This window comes from Trachypithecus francoisi, unplaced genomic scaffold (genome assembly GCF_009764315.1).
Source record: "Trachypithecus francoisi isolate TF-2019V2 unplaced genomic scaffold, Tfra_2.0 Lachesis_group1, whole genome shotgun sequence".
Classification (NCBI taxonomy): Eukaryota; Metazoa; Chordata; class Mammalia; order Primates; family Cercopithecidae; genus Trachypithecus; species Trachypithecus francoisi.
In genome coordinates, this window is record NW_022681454.1 from 87428943 (window position 1) to 87451627 (window position 22685).

Below are 22685 nucleotides of genomic sequence, written 5' to 3' on the forward strand. Positions count from 1 at the left end.
TCAGTAGTAAATGAGGTACATATATAGAAGAATTTGGCACAATGTCTGGCATAAGGTCCTATTCTCCCTTTTGCCCCTGTGTTCCTACACTGATTTTGTTTCTTATAGACTGTAAGGTCCCCCAAGGACAGGGACATGTCTTGTTTATTTTCTGAAGCTCTCCAGCACTTAGTATGGAGCTTTGCACAGAGTAGTTTTGCATTAAGTAAGAAAAAAGTGAACAGACATTTGTTAAAGTTAATTGTGCTTAGGCTGTGGCCCTAAATGAAAATGGAGAGACATGCCATGTTTTTGAGCATGAAAAAGATATGGGAAATGGTTTAGGAAGTTTCTGTGATATATCAGTTTATAGGGTAAGTGACTTTGATTCTACATAAACAATATTAATTTTTTTGACCTGAAAGTCAAATGTATAAAAAAATGAGCTTTTTGGTCAAACTTGCCATAACATATATTAATGTGAGCACTTCCTTCAAACTAATCACTGTGGAAGGTCATTCTAATATTTTGCTTTCCTCAGAGCATTTGTTAGTAACTGTTTTGAGAGTTTGCTTAAGAGTCACATAAGAAAATCAACATAATTATTTTATAGCCAGATATAAATTTTAAACCCAAAAGTTAACATATAATCAGCACTCCTCAACTTAGTGATATGCTATAGGTCAAAATGACTATTGATCACTTTCCACAATCAAAGCATTAAAGTACAAAGATTTCCCAGTCCAATGATATACAGAAAAATATGGTATATGAATGACATATATATGCTCTGAAGACAACTTTAAAATCCGAAAGATATAATGAGCAATAGGAACACTATCTAATAAAGAAAGTCCTATAATATGTTTATCTGGAATAGGTTCATATTCATCTAGATATTTCTAGATAGATATTTAGCAATATGCTTATCACATTATTTTATAGTACGCATATATATGAGGTTTGCATGAACCCTATTACATATATTAATAATACTTATATACAAATGGGACAACCAGACAAACCAGGCTCATAGACTCCTGTCCCCCTCAATATCTGCCAACGTTCTGGGTAAATTCAGGGTCAATAAGGACAAACCATCAATATCTTTATCTCCCATCTCTTTATCATCGCCTTTCCCATAATTTTCTCATCTCCTTCACTTTAGTCCCTCCAGCTCATAAACACAACTTAAGGCTTATTTTCACTACAGATAGCTCAACCTCCAAAATCAGTAATGCAAACCTCCTATTTCCTGTTTTCAGCCCCTACTTTTCTAGCTTACTTGCTCATCTACTTCTGCCTCAAACATTCTTTAGCCTAACTACAGTCTCTAGTAACTCCTATTGTATTGCTGTTGCACATCCTAGCTTACCTTCGGATCTTCTCATCAACTTTATTACCATCATCCATGCCCAAGTTACCATTGTTTTTACCTGGACTATTGTAATAAACTCCTAATAGATTGCCCTACTTCTGCCTATCCCTCTCAAGAGCCTAGTAATCTTTTTAATACAGAAGTCACAACATAGCACTCTTCTGCTTAATACTGACTAATAGCTTCACTTAGAGTAAAAGTCAAAGTCCTCAAAATGATATATGAATAGACACAATCTGCTGATCCTTTGTTTCCTTTGTGGCCTCATTTCCTTTCAATTCCATCTTGCTCATGGCAATCCAACTGTACTGGCCTCTCAGCTGCTCATCAGACCAGGTATATTCACATCTCAAGGCCTTTGTACTGTTCTTCTCCTTGCCTGGAATACTCTTCTCTCAAGTGTTTTCATGGTTTGCTGCTTCACTTCCTTCAAGTCTCTACTCAAATGTCTTCCTGTCAATGAAGCATTTTAACTGTCCTATTTAAATAAGAAAATGCCACTCCTCTACTTCTGCCTTGCCCTGCTTTATTTTACTTCACAGAATATATCACCATCTGACACACTATATTATTTCTTTTCTTTTTTTATTGGCTGTTGTTTGTTGTATTTCCATTAGAATATAAGAATCATAAGGGCAGAGATTTTCATCTATTGTTCCCTGTGCCTAGAACAATTACTCCTAGTAGGCACTGAATAATTACTAATACTTGGATTTAATGAATTCAACTTAATAGTTCATGGTCCATTATTTTATCCATATTTTTCTCACCAAATTTTGTGTATGTAAATATCTGGATGATTAAGTTAATTCCTAAATGGGGCTTCACTAATGTCTACATTTAGAACACCTTCAGAAGAGAAAATCTAGAATTATCCTGCAGCTGGAGAAATTAGACTGCGGCTGTTAGATGCCTACTGGAAATATGTGCTTCTCCTAACCCAGTTATTCAGAAATACAGCCTTGACCTTTCATTCTGACAAAATAAAAGTGTTTCTATGTAAATTCCCTTCTTGAAACCTATAAAAACAAAAATAATGAAAGACAGAAAAGAAACCTCCATCTTAAGTGAAGTAAGAGATGGCCATAACTGTGGACCACTGACTGTGAAGACTATTTGCCAAATTCAACAAAATGGGGGCTAAAATGCCAAGGGCCAACATATACATTATCATATTTCTCCAAATGTCACAGTGCTAAGAGGTCTATCCAAAACTTCTTTCACTGGGGTAACTAGATCTGGTCAACATGGCCAAACCATTGCAGAATCTGGAAAAACTCTGTAGGGACCTAAGTTCACTCCCAAAGAATGGCAGGGAAAGCAAAGTTGAACGGGAAGTCATAATGATAAAACTTTTCCCCTTATCATTACCTTGGCCTTCAGACAGAGGAAGTCTGTCTCAAAGTGAGGCTGATGAATGTGCTGTAGATACCATGATCAATTTTGCAGCCACTGACCATAATCAGCTGAACAGAAACAGACATTAGACTTTTGACAACCTACGACAGAAAAAGACTCCATATTCCAATACTCTGGTCAAAGTTCTTCATCTAGGTCCAAATACAACCAAACATATTTCTCTGGGCCCAAATCTCCATTTAGCATGCATACAAGAATATATAAGAAACTTCATTCAACATTTTATGACTCTGTTCTCCAAACTGGGATACACAAAGTATCTCAGTGTTTATGTTTAGTCCCTTTCCCCACTTAAAAGCCCTATATCTAAGTCGTTTTCAGAGACTTGCCTTATTCTCAACTCATATATTTTATGTGCCTATTACTCTTGGGTATTTATCATTTACTTTGTGCCTATTTCCTATCTTTATATTCATCCTTCCAAAAACTGAACTCATGTGAAAAAATGAACAGAAAGACACTTTTCTTTAATTACCCTCTCATTTTTTTTCTTTTTCAGTATATTAATGACTTCATTCTGAGATTCTCAATTTCTTTTAAACCCATCTACCTTTTAGTTTCTATCTAACGTTTCTCTGATCTTTACAATTTTCAAAAAAGTCTGTTTTTGAAGCATTATCAACATTCACATATCTAAATGTGGCTAACATATTCTCATTTTATTACTATGTACTTCAAAATGGCATTGGCATATCCTTTTAAAATGACTACTATAACTTCTATTTCATCCTTACTTGTTATGATTAAGTCCAGAGAATCACAGCCCTTGTCACATTCTCTACTTTCTCAAAGAAGAGACTATCAGCAAGATCAGTTAAAAAAAATGCATCAAAATTCTGCTTTGGCAGAATGACACTTCCAGAGACTACAAATGTAGTTTCTAATCATGACATTTATCTGCCTCTAGGCCAGATCTGAAACTTACATTAAAAGAGCAGCATTTTATATTCTTCTTCATCTACTGAAGACGTCTGTATTTGGCTCCCACAGAATTATATCTTATATTATAGTCTCATACCATGTTCTCCACCAGTCTTAAACCTAGTCACTCAAGGATTTCCAAGCAGGGCATTCTTCCACAGATCTCAACAGGTGTTATTTTACTTGCACAGCAAATAACATCTGTGTTAGTCTGTCTGTGTTGCTATAAAGAAATACTTAAGGCTGGGTCATTTATTTTAAAAAGAGGTTTAATTGACTCACGGTTCAGCAGGTACAGAATATCTGCCTCTGGTGAGGCCTTAGGAAGCTCACAATCACAGCAGAAGACAAAGGGGAGCAGGCACGTCACATGGCGAGAGTGGGAGCAAGAGTGAGAGGCAGAAGTGCCACACACTTTTAAACAAGCAGGTCTCGTGTGAACTCACAGCAAGAACTCACTCGTCACCAAGGGGATGGCACTAAGCCATTCATTAAGGATCCGCCCTCGTGGTCCAAACACCTCCCACCAGGCCCCAGTTCCAACATCGGGGACTACATTTCAACATGAGATTTGGAGGGGACAAACATCCAAACCATATCAACTTCCCAATGGCATATTCCAGCAATTAGTTTTATCTCAGCAAGTTTGCCCTGCCTAAGACTATATTTATCTATTTCCATTATACTTCAGGTTCATCTTATTGTTTTATCTGCCCTAGTAAAAAGGTATGAGTGTTAAAAATTGTTTATAAGAGATGTTTAAATTTTTTTATTTTTAATTGTCATTATGGGTCCTTTAGTAGTCGTACATATTTATGGGGTACATGTGATTGAGAGACGCTGCTGAAACAAAGTTCATTACCTTTTAACATTTTTACATTACCTTTGAGATCCTTTTCAAAGTACTACAGGCACCGAAGGAACAAACTTGAGGGGGATTTTTTTCTATTTAAAAAAATCATTTATTTTAACTTTTCTGAGGCAAGACTGAAGTAATGTTGCTTTCTTATTTTCTCTTGTGAATCGCTGACATTTTTTTCAGCTACTGTTTTACTTCTAACTCAGATTTACAACTGATAGTCTCCAATTATCTCATTTTATCATTTTAACTGCTCAAACTAGAAAATCTAGTTTTAGATCCTTTCGTAGGATGCTACTTGATACTCATACCATTTTAACCTTTCTTCAAAGTCATAGCCTCAACTGGGAGAAGAGATGAAAACATTCCTTTAAGTGCCCGAACCAAATATCTCTGATTTTATCATTCATTGCTATATGAATCAGCAAAGAGTATGTTATGGTCTGTAAACCTGATAATCTTCAAGAAACCTCCTGAGGAAATCTCATACCAGCTCCATCATGATTTACCTCAATATAAATGAGGACGAAATAAGATGGCTTCCTTATTTTCTCATATCTCTGGAGGATTTGTTTGGATGTTTACCCTCTGATTCTCAATTCTAGGTCTTTGGAGACCTACAGGCATTTACCTAATATATACAGGGTATATTATAAAATTACCAATGTATAAAAAGATTTAGATAGTATTGTCAAGGACTCCTTTATAGGTTTTTAAAATATTCTCCTTTACTGATGATTGCTACTAAAAACTAATATATGGGACTTAAAATCTGAGGTTGAGCTTCAAACTGTGACAGACACAAAGGAGACAAAAAGACATAGTAATATTGTCTTCAGGAATTTGCAATCTAGTTAGTAAGCTAGCACTCCTGATCACAGCCATATGCACTTACTCCTGCTGTAACATCAGGCTTCTGTAGTAAGGGTGGTGTGGCCAGTTGACCAGAGCACTGGGCTCATGCAGGTATTTTTGAGATGACTTTATAGCAACAAGAAAACATAAAATTGCTATTATTCTTGAATCTTATAAGGCTATATTTCAATATAATAAACATTTGAAATAATAGATTTCATAAGAAGAACTCACTACACATAGGAATAATAATCTGACGGTTATATTCATATGGAATTTTTATGAGAAAGAATTAAATAAAATCTTCTGTCTAAAATTACAGCAATACTGAAAATTAAAAACCAAGTTGCTTACTTTTACTATGATAAGCCTAGCCAGGTTTTCGCATCTCGGTTGATCATTTTCTGTATACTCTACTTCAAACAGGGTATTATAATTTTCTAGAATTTTAGCCATTATCTTGTTGCACAGGTCCTGTTCCTTCATGCCTTCAAGCCCAGGTGGCACACTAGAAACAAGAAAGGGAAAGAGAGGAATCACTTAGTAAACACAACAATGCCTGCTAGCTGACTCAGACTTGCATTTTGAAATCTCCTGAATAATTAGCCTTCTTATAGGGATGCATGGGATTTTCAACAAGCTCTATGGTAACATGCATGACATTGTTGGGGCAATTGGAGAGTTCCCAAGTTCTGAATCAATAGCTTGGGCTGAATAAGAAAAACATAGCTGTTCAGGAAGAAGATAGAGATGAACACTGAGGCCAGTGGTGCTTTGAATATATTAAAAATTATTATACATAATATTTATATAAAAGTAAAAAAAAGAATGAGGGTTTTCATAACAGAAATAGCCACACAAATAATAGGAACACAGTCTTTATTTAAGGATTTCTTAGATAATGCACAAAAAGTACAAACCTTAAAGGTAGAAATGAATCCTTCTGGGGAAAAATAATGATAATTGTTGAACTAAGTGACAAGAGCATGGAAGGTCTATTACACTATTCTCTTTTCTTTTGAATGTACTTAAATTTTTTCACAATAAAAATAGTTGAAAACATATCTGAATGCAGAATACCCCACAAACAAGGTAAAAAGATAGTTTACAGATACATTTCTGCAGTAACATGTATAACTGACAAACATGACTAGTTACACTATGTAAAGAACCCCTACTAATCAATAGATAGGTCCAAAAGAAAAAGAGATGAAAGACATGAGTTGGAAATGTTGCACAATAGAATAACCTAATGAAAAGATACTTAGCTTCACTGAATAACCAGAGAAATACATTTAAAAAGCACCACTCAGGTCTCATTTACTACTTATCTGTATTAATTTTCTGAGGCTGTTGTAACAAATTACCATATACTAAGTGACTTAAAACAACAGAAAGTATTGTCTTCCAGTTCTGGAGGCCAAAAGAACAAAATCAGTATCACTGGGGCAAAATCAAGGTGTCAGCGGGGCTATACTCCCTGTGAAAGCTCTAGGGGAGAAGCTGTTCCTTGCCTCCCCTAGCTTCTGGTGGCTGCCAGCATTGCTTGACTACAGGTGCATCACACCAATCTTCAATCAGGGCCAGCATCTGCAAATCTCTCTCTGCCCCATCATCATATGGCCTTCCCTACATGTGTATAATCTCCCTCTACCCCATTCTTATAAGAATACACGTGACTGCATTTCGCGTCCACTCCCCTATCCCTCAAAAATGCAGGATAATCCTTATATCTCAAGATCTCTATCTTAATCACATCTGCAAAGCGTCTGTTTTTCAAATAAGGTAACATTTACACATTCCAGGGATTATGATCTGATATCTTTAGGAGATACTATTTAACCTCCTAGACTATCTTGGGATACACACCCTAAGGCCCCCTTCACTTGGGTGTAGATAGAACCTGTGACCTGCTTCTGATCCATACAATTTGGCAAAGGTGACAGGATATCACTCCCATGCTTACGTTACAATGGATGAAACTCAGTCTTAGAAGACTGAAGTGAGAGATTCTCCCATGGGCCTTAAAGATAAAAGCAGTCAAGTTGTGAGATGGCTGTAAGAGGATCATGTGATAGGGAACTATGGGACTTCAGCGGGGCTACAGCCATAAGAACACAGTAAGATGCTAGGGTGGTTAGTCATGCAGCTGCAAGGAAATGAACTCTGCCAACAATGTGAATAAGCTTGGAAGCAAATCATTTCCCAACTCAAGTCTTTAGATGAAAATGCAACCCAGTTAATACCGTGAATTTGGCACTGTTAGATCAAGAGCAGAGGATTCAGTTAAGTTGTGGCCAGATTCCTGACCCCTAGAAACTGTGAGACAGCAAATGCTTGTTGTTTTAAGCCACTAAATGTGTGGTAATTTGTTACACTACCATACAAAGTTTGGTACTAGGAAAGGGGATGCTGCTGTAACCAATATCTAAAATGTGGAAGCGGCTTGGGAACTGGGTAGTGGAAGGAGACTGGGCAGCATCATAGAGAAGGGCTAAAGTGCCTTGAACCAGTTCTCAACTGACCCCTGGACCTTAAGGACACCACTGATGAGGGCTCAGAAGGAAAAGAGGAATATGTTACTGGAAATTGGAGCAATGGAGACCCTTGTGATGGTGGCAGAAAACTTAGGGAAATTGTATCCCATAGTTAGGTGACAAGATAAACTTGTAAGCAACGGCCTTAGATACATGGTTAACGTTATTTCCAAGCAATGGTTTGAAAGCGCCACCTAGTTTCTTACCACTTACAGTAAAATGCAAGAGGAGAAAGAGAAAGAAATTGAGAGAACTTATACAAAAATGAAAGGGGACATGATTTTAAAAATTTTCAGCTTCTCCAAATAGAAAAGACACTAAAATTAAGAAATTCACTGTCAAGAAAGCAGGCTCTATAGAAAAAGTTGAGAGTGTGACTGTATATCCTTTTGCTAAAATCTCAGAAAGATCAAAAGCTGGTATTATACATTCAGGCAAAGGTCCCTTTCAAGTGATGAAGGGTGTGCCTCACAGATCCTGTCGATCAAATCAGAGGGCCTCTAGGAATGTAAAAGCATCATCCCTCAGCCATTTGAGCATGAGCCAAAGATGCAAAAGGGATTATTTTTAAAAGATCTGTGGATATGCCTTTCTTATAATGAAGTGAATCTCCATAAAATCCACAGAATACTAACAAAGTTTTTGAAAAATTCATTTCAGCAAAAACACTGCCAACATGGAATCAAAGGGACAGAGAGAATACAAAATGAAAGGATGAAGCTGGCGTCCCCAAATTCTATTGGCAGGAAGCAGGTTGACAAAACTACTCATAGTTTCATTAAAAATAAAGCATGACTTAGAGGGCAGAACCAAGAATCTAGAGGGCTGCTACATAAAAATCATAGGAGGCCATTGTTTTGGACTAAGCCCAACAAACCAGATTAAAAATCTAAATGGAGTCACCCTTGCTAAAATTCCACATTACCAAATCAAAACTAAGTTGTTATCTGACTTTCTAAAATCAGGAAAGAGAGAAAATATCCAACTTCCAGAATAGGAGCTTCAACTGGCTTGACAGTGAAATTTTCTGTTTTAATCCTTAACCTGAAAACAACCTAACGTTAACCACACTGTTATTTTTCTATTGTCTTGTCTCCCAGCTCCCACCGTATAAGGAAAGTAACTTTAAAATGACCGATCCACTTTTTGTTCTTTGCTTCTGCTTTCTTAAGGCCTTTTTCTGTCTATAAAACCAACAACCTCTTTGCTCAACTCATTGGGACACTTATCTACTTAGTGGAATGAAGCATTGCATGATTCTAGAATTACACATAAAGCGAATTCAGATCTTTAAACAATTTGTTGTAATTTTGTCTTCTGACAGATACAGTGACCAGTGAAGGGACCTGAATGAAGAAGGTTACTGATGTCTCTGGGACTCCTTGAGGAACACAGGAAAGATGCTGCTAACCTCCCCTTTAAGTGGTTGGGGGTGGGTTCCCTGTCTTCCTCCTGGAGCCCTGAGAAACATGTGTAAGTTCCTCTCAGGTCTGGGCTCTGCTCTCTTTTGTATTTGAGTACTCTGATCTCTTTGGCTTTTGGGGTACCAATGGGTAGTCTGTGCTATGGCAGGGCACCTAACCTTTGGTTTGCAGTGACTGAACAAAAAAAAGCTGGCAAAAAAAAGCTGCAGTTTTTAAGGTAATTGCCATCAGCTGCACTAACTGGTTATTACTGCAGCGGGGCTCTTTACTTCCTCTTTTCTTGTGTGCTGAGATTTCAGTGCCAAAGCTGTCTTGGCTCTAACATCCAAGATCCAACATAAAAATAAGATCCCTAATTTCTAAAGATGTCAGTACTCTGCCTTCTGGTACATCTGACTTTCTCATGGATAAACATTTGGCCCACAGAAGTTGCAAAGATTTACAAAAGTGGCAGAATCTTACTACAGATAATCATTCAGAATTACAATGGCCATTATATGAAATATCCTAGATGAAAAAAACTGTTCTTCTAAGAGGTGCACTTCAATCCCAAGCCTCTTGAATTAGGCAGAGATAATGGGATTGTTATTCTAACGGACATTTAGAAATGTCAAAGAGTTTGAATGTTGGCTTGCCTCAAGCATTCTTATACACCAGTAATAGACAAACAGAGCGCCAAATCAAGAATGAACTCCCATTCACAATAGCTTCAAACAGAATAAGATACCTAGGAATCCAACTTACAAGGGACGTAAAGGATCTCTTCAAGGAGAACGACAAGCCACTGCTCAGTGAAATGAAAGAGGACACAAACAAATGGAAGAACATACCACATTCATGGATAGGAAGAATCAATATTATGAAAATGGCCATACTGCCCAAGGTAATTTATAGGTTCAATGCCATCCCCATTAAGCTACCAATGAGTTTCTTCACAGAACTGGAAAAAAAAAAATGCTTTAAAGTTCATATGGAACCAAAAAAGAGCCCGCATTGACAAGACAATCCTAAGTCAAAAGGACAAAGCTGGAGGCATCATGCTACCTGACTTCAAACTATACTACAAGGCTACAGTAACCAAAACAGCATGGTACTGGTACCAAAACAGAGATATAGACCAATGGAACAGAACAGAGCACTCAGAAATAGTACCACACATCTACAGCCATCTGATCTTTGACAAACCTGACAAAAACAAGAAATGGGGAAAGGATTCCCTATTTAATAAATGGTGCTGGGAAAATTGGCTAGCCATAAGTAGAAAGCTGAAACTGGATCCTTTCCTTACTCCTTATAGGAAAATTAATTCAACATGGACTAGAGACTTAAATGTTAGACCTAATACCATAAAAACCCTAGAAGAAAACCTAGGTAATACCATTCAGGACATAGGCATGGGCAAGGACTTCATGTCTAAAACACCAAAAGCAAGGGCAACAGAAGCCAGAATTGACAAATGCGATCTAATTACACTAAAGAGGTTCTGCACAGCAAAAGAAACTACCATCAGAGTGAACAGACAACCTACAGAATGGGAGAAAATTTTTGCAATCTACTCATCTGACAAAGGGCTAATATCCAGAATCTATAAAGAACTCAATCAAATTTACAAGAAAAATACAAACAACCCCATCAAAGCGTGGGCAAAGGATATGAACAGACACTTCTCAAAAGAAGACATTCATACAGCCAACAGACACATGAAAAAATGCTCATCATCACTGGCCATCAGAGAAATGCAAATCAAAACCACAATGAGATACCATCTCACACCAGTTAGAATGGCGATCATTAAAAAATCAGGAAACAACAGATGCTGGAGAGGATGTGGAGAAATAGGAACACTTTTACACTGTTGGTGGGACTGTAAACTAGTTCAACTATTGTGGAAAACAGTATGGCAATTCCTCAAGGATCTAGAACTAGAAATATCATTTGACCCAGCCATCCCATTACTGGGGATATACCCAAAGGATTATAAGTCATGCTGCTATAAAGACACATGCACATGTATGTTTATTGGGGCACTATTCACAATAGCAAAGACTTGGAATCAACTCAAATGTCCATCAGTGACAGACTGAATTAAGAAAATGTGGCACATATATACCATGGAATACTATGCAGCCATAAAAAAGGATAGTTCGTGTCCTTTGTAGGGACATGGATGCAGCTGGAAACCATCATTCTCAGCAAACTATCTCAAGAACAGAAAACCAAATACCACATGTTCTCACTCATAGGTGGGAATTGAACAATGAGATCACTTGGACACAGGAAGGGGATCATCACACACCAGGTCCTATTGTGGGGAGGGGGTAGGGGGTAGGGATAGCATTAGGAGATATACCTAATGTAAATGATGAGTTAATGGGTGCAGCACACCAACATGGCACATGTATATATATGTAACAAACCTGCACGTTGTGCACATGTACCCAAAAAATTAAAGTATAATAATAAAAAAAAAGAAATGTCAAAGAGGCTGGGCATGGTGGCTCATGCCTGTAATCCCAGCACTTTGGGAGGCTGAGGTGGGTGGATCACCTGAGGTTAAGAGTTCGAGACCAGCCTGGACAACATGGTGAAACCTCGCCTCTACTAAAAATACAAACATTAACCGGGTGTGGTGGTGCAGGCCTGTCATCCCAGCTACTTGGGAGGCTGAGGGATGAGGATCACTTGAACCCAGGAGGCACAGGTTGCAGTGAGCCAAGATCACGCCACTGCACTCCAGCCAGGGTGACAGAGCAAGACTCCATCTCAATAAATAAATAAATAAATAGAAATGTCACACACAAAAAATAGGATTCTAAAATTGCTTTTTAAGAAATGTATTGTGAAGGCTAATAAAAAGCTAACAATACAAGATATCACCCATACCAAAGATGGTAAAGCCCACCTGACTCCTACTGCTCCCTTCTATCCTACCTTGCCTGAATATTCATAGGCTACTAACTCTCTGAATTGCCTACCTTCTTTGAAAAAATAGTCTCCTTATAAGGTAAAAAATTGAGCTTTGATATCAACAATACACTGATGCAAAAATTTGGTTTCCTGTTTTAAAACAAGGTTTTTTTTAGTATTTATCTGCTCTTAGTAAAAAATGGTCAGAACTTCTTGGTAACTGGCCTAGGAAACAAATAATCTGAGTCTTATCAAAATAATCCACATGCCTCATATTTTCCTTCTTAGGTTATTGATTACTTAGGAAAACTTAATCTCCTCTCTACTAAAAGAGTTAAGGTTTTCTACAACTATATAATTGCTTTTAAAATCTTACAATTATCCCTTTGGTTAAATGAATGACTATTATTCACAGTGATTTGTGATCCTATTATTGATAAGTGTTTTGAACCTTTATATTTGACAAACTTCCCAAAACTAAATTCAAAATTAAGTCATTTTGATCACAAACTAACTTTTGAACATTCCAGAAGGGCTCCTTAAAGTCTAAAAGAGAAATATTAAATCAATTAGGCTTGAGATGTTAAATTCTATGTGGAAACACTGTCAAATAAGAAATGATGTTTAATCTTTGAGTTCCAATTGTATGAATATGTTTTTAACATGTGCTGCAAAAACTATATGAGCTATAAATCTGTTGTGCTATATCAGTCATAACTTTATGTTAAAATGTTGTACACTACAGAAATAACCAAACTTCCTTGTCAAGTGTATCCTTATTATGAAGGATTCTCATCATGTTTTTATTTATTTATTTATTTATTTTTATTATACTTTAAGTTCTAGGGTACATGTGCATAACGTTTATATCATGTATAACTCCCCAATGCAATCCCTCCCTCCTCCCCCCTCCCCCTGATAGGCCCCAGTGTGTGATGTTCCCCTTCCCGAGTCCAAGTGATCTCATTGTTCAGTTCCCACCTATGAGTGAGAACATGCGGTGTTTGGTTTTCTGTTCTTGTGATAGTTTGATAAGAATGATGGTTTCCAGCTGCATCCATGTCCCTACAAAGGACGCAAACTCAAACTCATCATGTTTTTAACATGGCCATTTTAAATCTTGTCCAGAGTTAACTGCTTTATTCTGATGCCTTTCTAAAAGCTTTCTGTAAACAACTATAATCTTAAAGCACTGTGTCTTCAAGATGGTTCACAGAAAAGATGGGAGGAAATCTGGCAAGTTCAGGTTTCTGCTAACCTTGAGATAACACTGGACTGGGTGAGAATTTCTAGAACTTTAATGAAGAAACTGATGAGTTTGTGAAACTGCTAACTAAGCTCAAATAGAGCAAGAATTAATTACAAGAGACTAAATGAACTGATGAAGAAGAATTATGAATTTTTATAGCTTTTAAAAATTTTGAAACATTGCTGGTTCTTTTAATGTTCTGTTTTTCAGATTTAAGGACACATTTTTTCTCTCTCTCTTTTCAACTATCCATAATTTGGTAAAGGATACTTTTGTAAACAAAAATGGAAACATTTGTTTCTCCTCCCTACCTGACACCTCTGAAATTCAAAAACTATCCTAAGTATGTTTATTTTTACAGCACTATGATTATTTGCGTAAGTTCAGTAAGAATTTGCTCTTGCTGGGCATGGGCTCACATGTGCAATCTCAACTACTTTGAAGACTGCGTGGGAGGTACACTTAAGGCCAGGAGTTTGAGATCATCCTGGGCAACATAGTGAGACCCTCATTTTAAAAATTAGCTAGGCATCATGGCATATGCCTATGGTTCCAGCTACCCAGGAGCCTGAAGTGGGAGGACCTCTTGAGCTTAGAAGTTTGAAGCTGCAGCAAGCTATGATCATATCACTACACTGCAGGGTGGGTGACAGAGCAAGACCCTAGTTCCTCTTTTCAAAAAAAGAATTTGCTCTCTTTATAACATGACGTAACCGGAAACATTGGTTTTACTACCAAGGGTTTGACTGGAATGTCCTATTTGAAAATGTGGATAGACTGCCTAGCTTCAAGGGTTCCCTGCCTTACAGCCAGTGAGTAAAAAGTTGCCACTTCCTGGCAGGCCCAGGAACCTCAAGATATTAGATGCTGTAGGTAAAGTCTGATGATTATAGTTGATTAAGATTATAGTTGTTTACATTGGTTTGACTTCCTAGAGTTAAGATGCTTTTAAAAGTCCAATCTGGCACAGTACGGTGGCTCACGCCTATAATTCTAGCACTTTGAGAGGCCGAGACAGGTAGATCACCTAAGGTCAGGAGTTCGAGACCCACCTGGCCAACATGTTGAAGCCCTGTCTCTACTAAAAATACAAAAAATTAGCTGGGCGTGGTGGCAGACACCTATAGTCCCAGCTACTCAAGAGGCTGAGGCAGAACAATTGCTTGAACCCAGAAGGCAGAGGTTGCAGTGAGATGAGATCATGCCATTGCACTCCAGCCTTGGCAACAAGAGCGAAACTCTGTCTCAAAAAAAAAAAAAAAAAAAAGTCCCAACCGAGATCACTTGTCAAAATTCTAGCAAAGGAAATGTAAAAGGAACCTCTGTGGGTTATTCTTGCTGCACTTATGTAAATACCTCAGGCCAATTTTTTATGAGACTAAACTTATTTTGCAAACAAATTAGTCTTACCCTCATTATCTTTGGTAGAAATGGGGGTGACTGTAGAGAGAAAAATTATGTTTCAAAAGAAAACTACATTATACTTGTAATTAGATTGTAGCTCTGTTCATTGTTTTTGAGTTTTTATTATCAACTGTAGACTGAACTGAATCCTAAATTTTTCCAGTTCCCTCCAAAATCTGGCTACAACTAAGAACAAAAACTGCTAAACTGGACAACTCAACATAAACTTCAAGGGACAAGTCTCATGTCTGATGTGTGAACTACACGGAGAGTTGAATATAATGCCTGCTAGCACAATCAGAGACATTCAACTGCAAATCAGGATGAGAAGTTGCCAACTTCATGCTGTGGAGTTTTTCCCAAGATGCATGGAATGAGACTCCTTATCGTAATAAGACTCTTGCCCCTCTTCATTTTTCCATATGTAGGCCTACTTCTTTCTCTTCGGAAGATAAGGCTGTAGTTAGAATTCCCCAGTCAGTATTTTTTGGGGGTCACTTAACAAGGTTGGATGTCTCATATCAAACCCAAATATTTATACAATCTAAGAGATCCTATAGTGTACCTAGTGGGAAGCTTTAGCAACATCCCTAATGCGACCGTTTGTTCAAATTGTACTAGTGGTCTGTGAGAAATGGGAAAGTTCTTCTTCAAAGATTATAAAAAAAAGATTATATATAATATATAATATATATTATACTATATAGTATATATAATATATAACATATAGTATATATACACACATAGAAATTACAAAGATGGGTTTTCTATTAAGTACAGACATACATTATACATACAGATATACACCATATTAATGGTGTTAAAATTTAACGGAGGCAAGGAATGATTAGAAAAAAAAAGTCTAAAAAGGCTCTTTAGAAGAATAATAATGCAAAAAAGATTGAGAAACCTGCTCTAGTCCCTGCAGTATATTACTATAAATGTTAAACACTGGCTCCTAATATAAGATCAACCTGGAGGTAACTAAACAATGCAGAAAAGAGCAGGGCTCTTGGAGCAAGGGGCTAGCTGGAAGGGTCAAGAGATGTTTTCAGGATCCTGAATTAGAAAATGCAGGCTCAGGTTCTGGCTCCACAATTCATATAGCGCAGATTTTGGAAAGCTGTTTGACTTTAAAGCCTAGTTTCTTCTGTTGTAAAATAGAACTGTTGATAATATTAATGTAGAGATCTTATGAAGATCAAATTCTTAAAATAAGAAAAATAAGAAAATAAAGTTTAAAAAGTTATGTGAAAGAAGCATTGCAAAACTATGGGGTCACAAAAGAGTCAGTAGTTGCCAGTGGTGTATATATACATATAGTTGCCTGCTAGCCAATTTTTTATGAGACTAAAATTGGCTAGCAGGCAACTATATGTATAGCTGCCAGTGGCTGGGGTAAGAGGAGGAGTCAACTAAAAGTGACACGAAGGAATTGTTTGGAATGATGGAAATGGCCTGTATCTTTTTTTGTTGTTGTTTTGAGACAGAGTCTCACTCTTTCACCCAGGCTTGAGTACAGTGGTATGATCTCAGCTCACTGCAACTTCCACCTCCCGGGTTCAAGCAATTCTCCCGCCTCAGCTTCCTGAGTAGTTGGGATTACAGGTGCATGCCACCATGCCTGGTTAAATTTTGTACTTTTAGTAGAGACGGGGTTTCACCATGTTGGCCAGGTTGGTCTCGAACTCCCGACCTCAGATGATCCAAACATCTCGGCCTCCCAAAGTGCTGAGATTATAGGCGTGAGTCACCGTGCCAGCCTGGGCAGTATCTTGATTGTGGTAGTGGTTACGACTGTCTGAGAACAATATACTAAAAAAGCATTTTACAGCACGTAGATTGTACTTCAGGAAAACTAACACTTTAAAATAATGCTTTGCAAACTGGTATTAAACTAAATCTTTCTAGTCCTGATCTCTTTTGAGAATCAAAGTTCAAGACTAAACATTTATTCACTGTAAATATCAATTTGTTAAGTTTCTAGACATTCTTTCTACCTACAATAATTTTTTTTATAAAACTAATATTTTTGTAGTTTTCTTCAAAACTTCCTAATCTTGCTATTCAACATTAGTTATCCTCACCTTTGTTTCATTGATGACTTTTATGTGTATAAGCCTTCTATGTCTTAATTTAAGTCATTAATAAAAAGGTCTAATAAGTAAATAGAGAGCAATAAGATACTCCATTTGTAACCCCTCTTGGTATTGGCATCATTTGATTAAGCAATATCCTTAAAATGATTGTTCACTCAAGCCCAAATACACCTAATTGCATTATCACCTGATCAAATTGCTCCATCTTGTCCACATAAATTCCATGCAGATACTATGTCCTTAATTGATTTGCAATTAAAAAAATGCTGACACACTGGAACATTCTCCCTTATGTAGTTCCTTGCCAGAAAAAGAAATAAAAAGTCTATTATCGAAAGCAATCACTTGAGGCCAGGTTTAACAACCATTTTAAAAGATGTAAAAGTTTCCAAATTTGTACTCTCCTGTCTCTGAATCTCTTTTAATGGTCCTATATTCCTTAATATGTTATAAATGAAAATTTAGTATAAACAAAAAAATGGAAGATTTTTTTAAAAGATAAAATTCAATTACAAAGTTCCTAATGTTTCTTAGAATTGAGGTGAGGCCAGCTAAAACACAACAGGGGAAGCAGCAGAGGCCTGTGCAGACCCGAACAACTCTGTCTGACAGCTTTGAAGAGAGCAGTGGATCTCCCAACACGGAGGTTGAGATCTGAGAACGGACAGACTGCCTGCTCAAGTGGGTCCCTGACCCCTGAGTAGCCTAACTGGGAGACATCCCCCACTAGGGGCAGTCTGACACCCCACACCTCACAGGGTGGAGTACACCCCTGAGAGGAAGCTTCCAAAGTAAGAATCAGACAGGTACACTTGCTGTTCAGCAATATTCTATCTACTGCAACCTCTGCTGCTGATACCCAGGCAAACAGGGTCTGGAGTGGACCTCAAGCAATCTCCAACAGACCTACAGCTGAGGGTCCTGACTATTAGAAGGAAAACTATCAAACAGGAAGAACACCTATACCAAAACCCCATCAGTACGTCACCATCATCAAAGACCAGAGGCAGATAAAACCACAAAGATGGAGAAGAACTAGGGCAGAAAAGCTGGAAATTCAAAAAAATAACAGTGCATCTCCCCTGCAAAGGAGCGCAGCTCATCACCAGCAACGGATCAAAGCTGGTCAGAGAATGACTTTGATGAGATGAGAGAAGAAGGCTTCAGTCCATCAAACTTCTCAGAGCTAAAGGAGGAATTACGTACCCAGCGCAAAGAAACTAAAAATCTGGAAAAAAGAGTGGAAGAATTGATAGCTAGAATAATTAATGCAGAGAAGGTCATAAAGGAAATGACAGAGATGAAAACCATGACACGAGAAATACATGACAAATGCACAAGCTTCAGTAACCGACTCGATCAACTGGAAGAAAGAGTATCAGCGATTGAGGATCAAATGAATGAAATGAAGCGAGAAGAGAAACCAAAAGAAAAAAGAAGAAAAAGAAATGAACAAAGCCTGCAAGAAGTATGGGATTATGTAAAAAGACCAAATCTACGTCTGATTGGGGTGCCTGAAAGTGAGGGGGAAAATGGAACCAAGTTGGAAAACACTCTTCAGGATATCATCCAGGAGAACTTCCCCAACCTAGTAGGGCAGGCCAACATTCAAATTCAGGAAATACAGAGAACACCACAAAGATACTCCTCCAGAAGAGCAACTCCAAGACACATAATTGCCAGATTCACCAAAGTTGAAATGAAGGAAAAAATCTTAAGGGCAGCCACAGAGAAAGGTCGGGTTACCCACAAAGGGAAGCCCATCAGACTAACAGCAGACCTCTCGGCAGAAACTCTACAAGCCAGAAGAGAGTGGGGGACAATATTCAACATTCTTAAAGAAAAGAATTTTCAACCCAGAATTTCATATCCAGCCAAACTAAGTTTCATCAGTGAAGGAGAAATAAAATCCTTTACAGATAAGCAAATGCTTAGAGATTTTGTCACTACCAGGCCTGCCTTACAAGAGACCCTGAAGGAAGCCCTAAACATGGAAAGGAACAACCGGTACCAGCCATTGCAAAAACATGCCAAAATGTAAAGACCATCGAGGCTAGGAAGAAACTGCATCAACTAACGAGAAAAATAACCAGTTAATATCATAATGGCAGGATCAAGTTCACACATAACCATATTAACCTTAAATGTTAATGGACTAAATGCTCCAATTAAAAGACACAGACTGGCAAACTGGATAAAGAGTCAAGACCCATCAGTCTGCTGTATTCAGGAGACCCATCTCACATGCAGAGACATACATAGGCTCAAAATAAAGGGATGGAGGAAGATCTACCAAGCAAATGGAGAACAAAAAAAGCAGGGGTTGCAATCCTAGTCTCTGATAAAACAGACTTTAAACCATCAAAGATCAAAAGAGACAAAGAAGGCCATTACATAATGGTAAAGGGATCCATTCAACAGGAAGAGCTAACTCTCCTAAATATATATGCACCCAATACAGGAGCACTCAGATTCATAAAGCAAGTCCTTAGAGACTTACAAAGAGACTTAGATTCCCATACAATAATAATGGGAGACTTCAACACTCCACTGTCAACATTAGACAGATCAACGAGACAGAAAGTTAACAAGGATATCCAGGAATTGAACTCAGCTGTGCACCAAGCGGACCTAATAGACATCTATAGAACTCTCCACCCCAAATCAACAGAATATACATTCTTCTCAGCACCACATCGTACTTATTCCAAAATAGACCACATAATTGGAAGTAAAGCACTCCTCAGCAAATGTAAAAGAACAGAAATTATAACAAACTGTCTCTCAGACCACAGTGCAATCAAACTAGAACTCAGGACTAAGAAACTCAATCAAAACCGCTCAACTACATGGAAACTGAACAACCTGCTCCTGAATGACTACTGGGTACATAACGAAATGAAGGCAGAAATAAAGATGTTCTTTGAAACCAATGAGAACAAAGATACAACATACCAGAATCTCTGGGACACATTTAAAGCAGTGTGTAGAGGGAAATTTATAGCACTAAATGCCCACAAGAGAAAACTGGAAAGATCTAAAATTGACACTCTAACATCACAATTAAAAGAACTGGAGAAGCAAGAGCAAACACATTCAAAAGCTAGCAGAAGGCAAGAAATAACTAAGATCAGAGCAGACCTGAAGGAGATAGAGACACAAAAAACCCTCCAAAAAATCAATGAATCCAGGAGTTGCTTTTTGAAAAGATCAACAAAATTGACAGACCGCTAGCAAGACTAATAAAGAAGAAAAGAGAGAAGAATCAAATAGATGCAATAAAAAATGATAAAGGGGATATCATCACGGACCCCACAGAAATACAAACTACCATCAGAGAATACTATAAACACCTCTACGCAAATCAACTAGAAAATCTAGAAGAAATGGATAATTTCCTGGACACTTACACTCTTCCAAGACTAAACCAGGAAGAAGTTGAATCCCTGAATAGACCAATAGCAGGCTCTGAAATTGAGGCAATAATTAATAGCCTACCCACCAAAAAAAGTCCAGGACCAGATGGATTCACAGCTGAATTCTACCAGAGGTACAAGGAGGAGCTGGTACCATTCCTTCTGAAACTATTCCAATCAATAGAAAAAGAGGGAATCCTCCCTAACTCATTTTATGAGGCCAACATCATCCTGATACCAAAGCCTGGCAGAGACACAACACAAAAAGAAAATTTTAGACCAATATCCCTGATGAACATCGATGCAAAAATCCTCAATAAAATACTGGCAAACCGGATTCAGCAGCACATCAAAAAGCTTATCCACCATGATCAAGTGGGCTTCATCCCTGGGATGCAAGGCTGGTTCAACATTCGCAAATCAATCAACGTAATCCAGCATATAAACAGAACCAAAGACAAGAACCACATGATTATCTCAATAGATGCAGAAAAGGCTTTTGACAAAATTCAACAGCCCTTCATGCTAAAAACGCTCAATAAATTCGGTATTGATGGAACGTACCTCAAAATAATAAGAGCTATTTATGACAAATCCACAGTCAATATCATACTGAATTGGCAAAAACTGGAAAAATTCCCTTTGAAAACTGGCACAAGACAGGGATGCCCTCTCTCACCACTCCTATTCAACATAGTCTTGGAAGTTCTGGCTAGGGCAATCAGGCAAGAGAAAGAAATCAAGGGTATCCACTTAGGAAAAGAAGAAGTCAAATTGTCCCTGTTTGCAGATGACATGATTGTATATTTAGAAAACCCCATTGTCTCAGCCCAAAATCTCCTTAAGCTGATAAGCAACTTCAGCAAAGTCTCACGATACAAAATCAATGTGCAACAATCACAAGCATTCTTATACACCAGTAACAGACAAACAGAGAGCCAAATCAGGAATGAACTTCCATTCACAATTGCTTCAAAGAGAATAAAATACCTAGGAATCCAACTTACAAGGGATGTAAAGGACCTCTTCAAGGAGAACTACAAACCACTGCTCAGTGAAATAAAAGAGGACACTAACAAATGGAAGAACATACCATGCTCATGGATACGAAGAATCAATATCGTGAAAATGGCCATACTGCCCAAGGTTATTTATAGATTCAATGCCATCCCCATTAAGCTACCAATGAGTTTCTTCACAGAACTGGAAAAAACGGCTTTAAAGTTCATATGGAACCAAAAAAGAGCCCGCATTGCCAAGACAATCCTAAGTCAAAAGAACAAAGCTGGAGACATCATGCTACCTGACTTCAAACTATACTACAAGGCTACAGTAACCAAAACAGCATGGTACTGGTACCAAAACAGAGATATAGACCAATGGAACAGAACAGAGTCCTCAGAAATAATACCACACATCTACAGCCATCTGATCTTTGACAAACCTGAGAGAAACAAGAAATGGGGAAAGGATTCCCTATTTAATAAATGGTGCTGGGAAAATTGGCTAGCCATAAGTAGAAAGCTGAAACTGGATCCTTTCCTTACTCCTTATACGAAAATTAATTCAAGATGGAGTAGAGACTTAAATGTTAGACCTAATACCATAAAAACCCTAGAAGAAAATCTAGGTAGTACCATTCAGGACATAGGCATGGGCAAGGACTTCACGTCTAAAACACCAAAAGCAATGGCAGCAAAAGCCAAAATTGACAAATGGGATCTAATTAAACTAAAGAGCTTCTGCACAGCAAAAGAAACTACCATCAGAGTCAACAGGCAACCTACAGAATGGGAGAAAATTTTTGCAATCTACTCATCTGACAAAGGGCTAATATCCAGAATCTAAAAAGAACTCAAACAAATTTACAAGAAAAAACCAAACAACCCCATCAAAAAGTGGGCAAAGGATATGAACAGACATTTCTCAAAAGAAGACATTCATATAAGCCAACGGACACATGAAAAAATGCTCATCATCGCTGGCCATCAGAGAGATGCAAATTAAAACCACAATGAGATACCATCTCACACCAGTTAGAATGGCAATCATTAAGAAGTCAGGAAACAACAGGTGCTGGAGAGGATGTGGAGAAATAGGAACACTTTTACACTGTTGGTGGGATTGTAAACTAGTTCAACCATTAGGGAAAACAGTATGGCGATTCCTCAAGGATCTAGAACTAGATGTACCATATGACCCAGCCATCCCACTACTGGGTATATACCCAAAGGATTA

The 22685-nt window shown here is 37.8% G+C and overlaps 1 protein-coding gene across 9 annotated transcripts in view; it reads right to left on the minus strand.

Moving 5' to 3' along the window:
* Positions 1–22685, minus strand: part of FAM13A (family with sequence similarity 13 member A) — a 418718-nt gene that overhangs the window by 208032 nt on the left and 188001 nt on the right. For 8 of the 9 annotated variants that reach the window (XM_033214803.1, XM_033214801.1, XM_033214804.1 and 5 more), the window contains one exon: positions 5766–5919. The exons of the other annotated variant lie outside the window; for it this stretch is intronic. In XM_033214803.1, coding sequence (XP_033070694.1) covers positions 5766–5919 — 154 coding nt within the window. The remainder of the gene's footprint in view (positions 1–5765; positions 5920–22685) is intronic. 9 annotated transcript variants of the gene reach the window in all.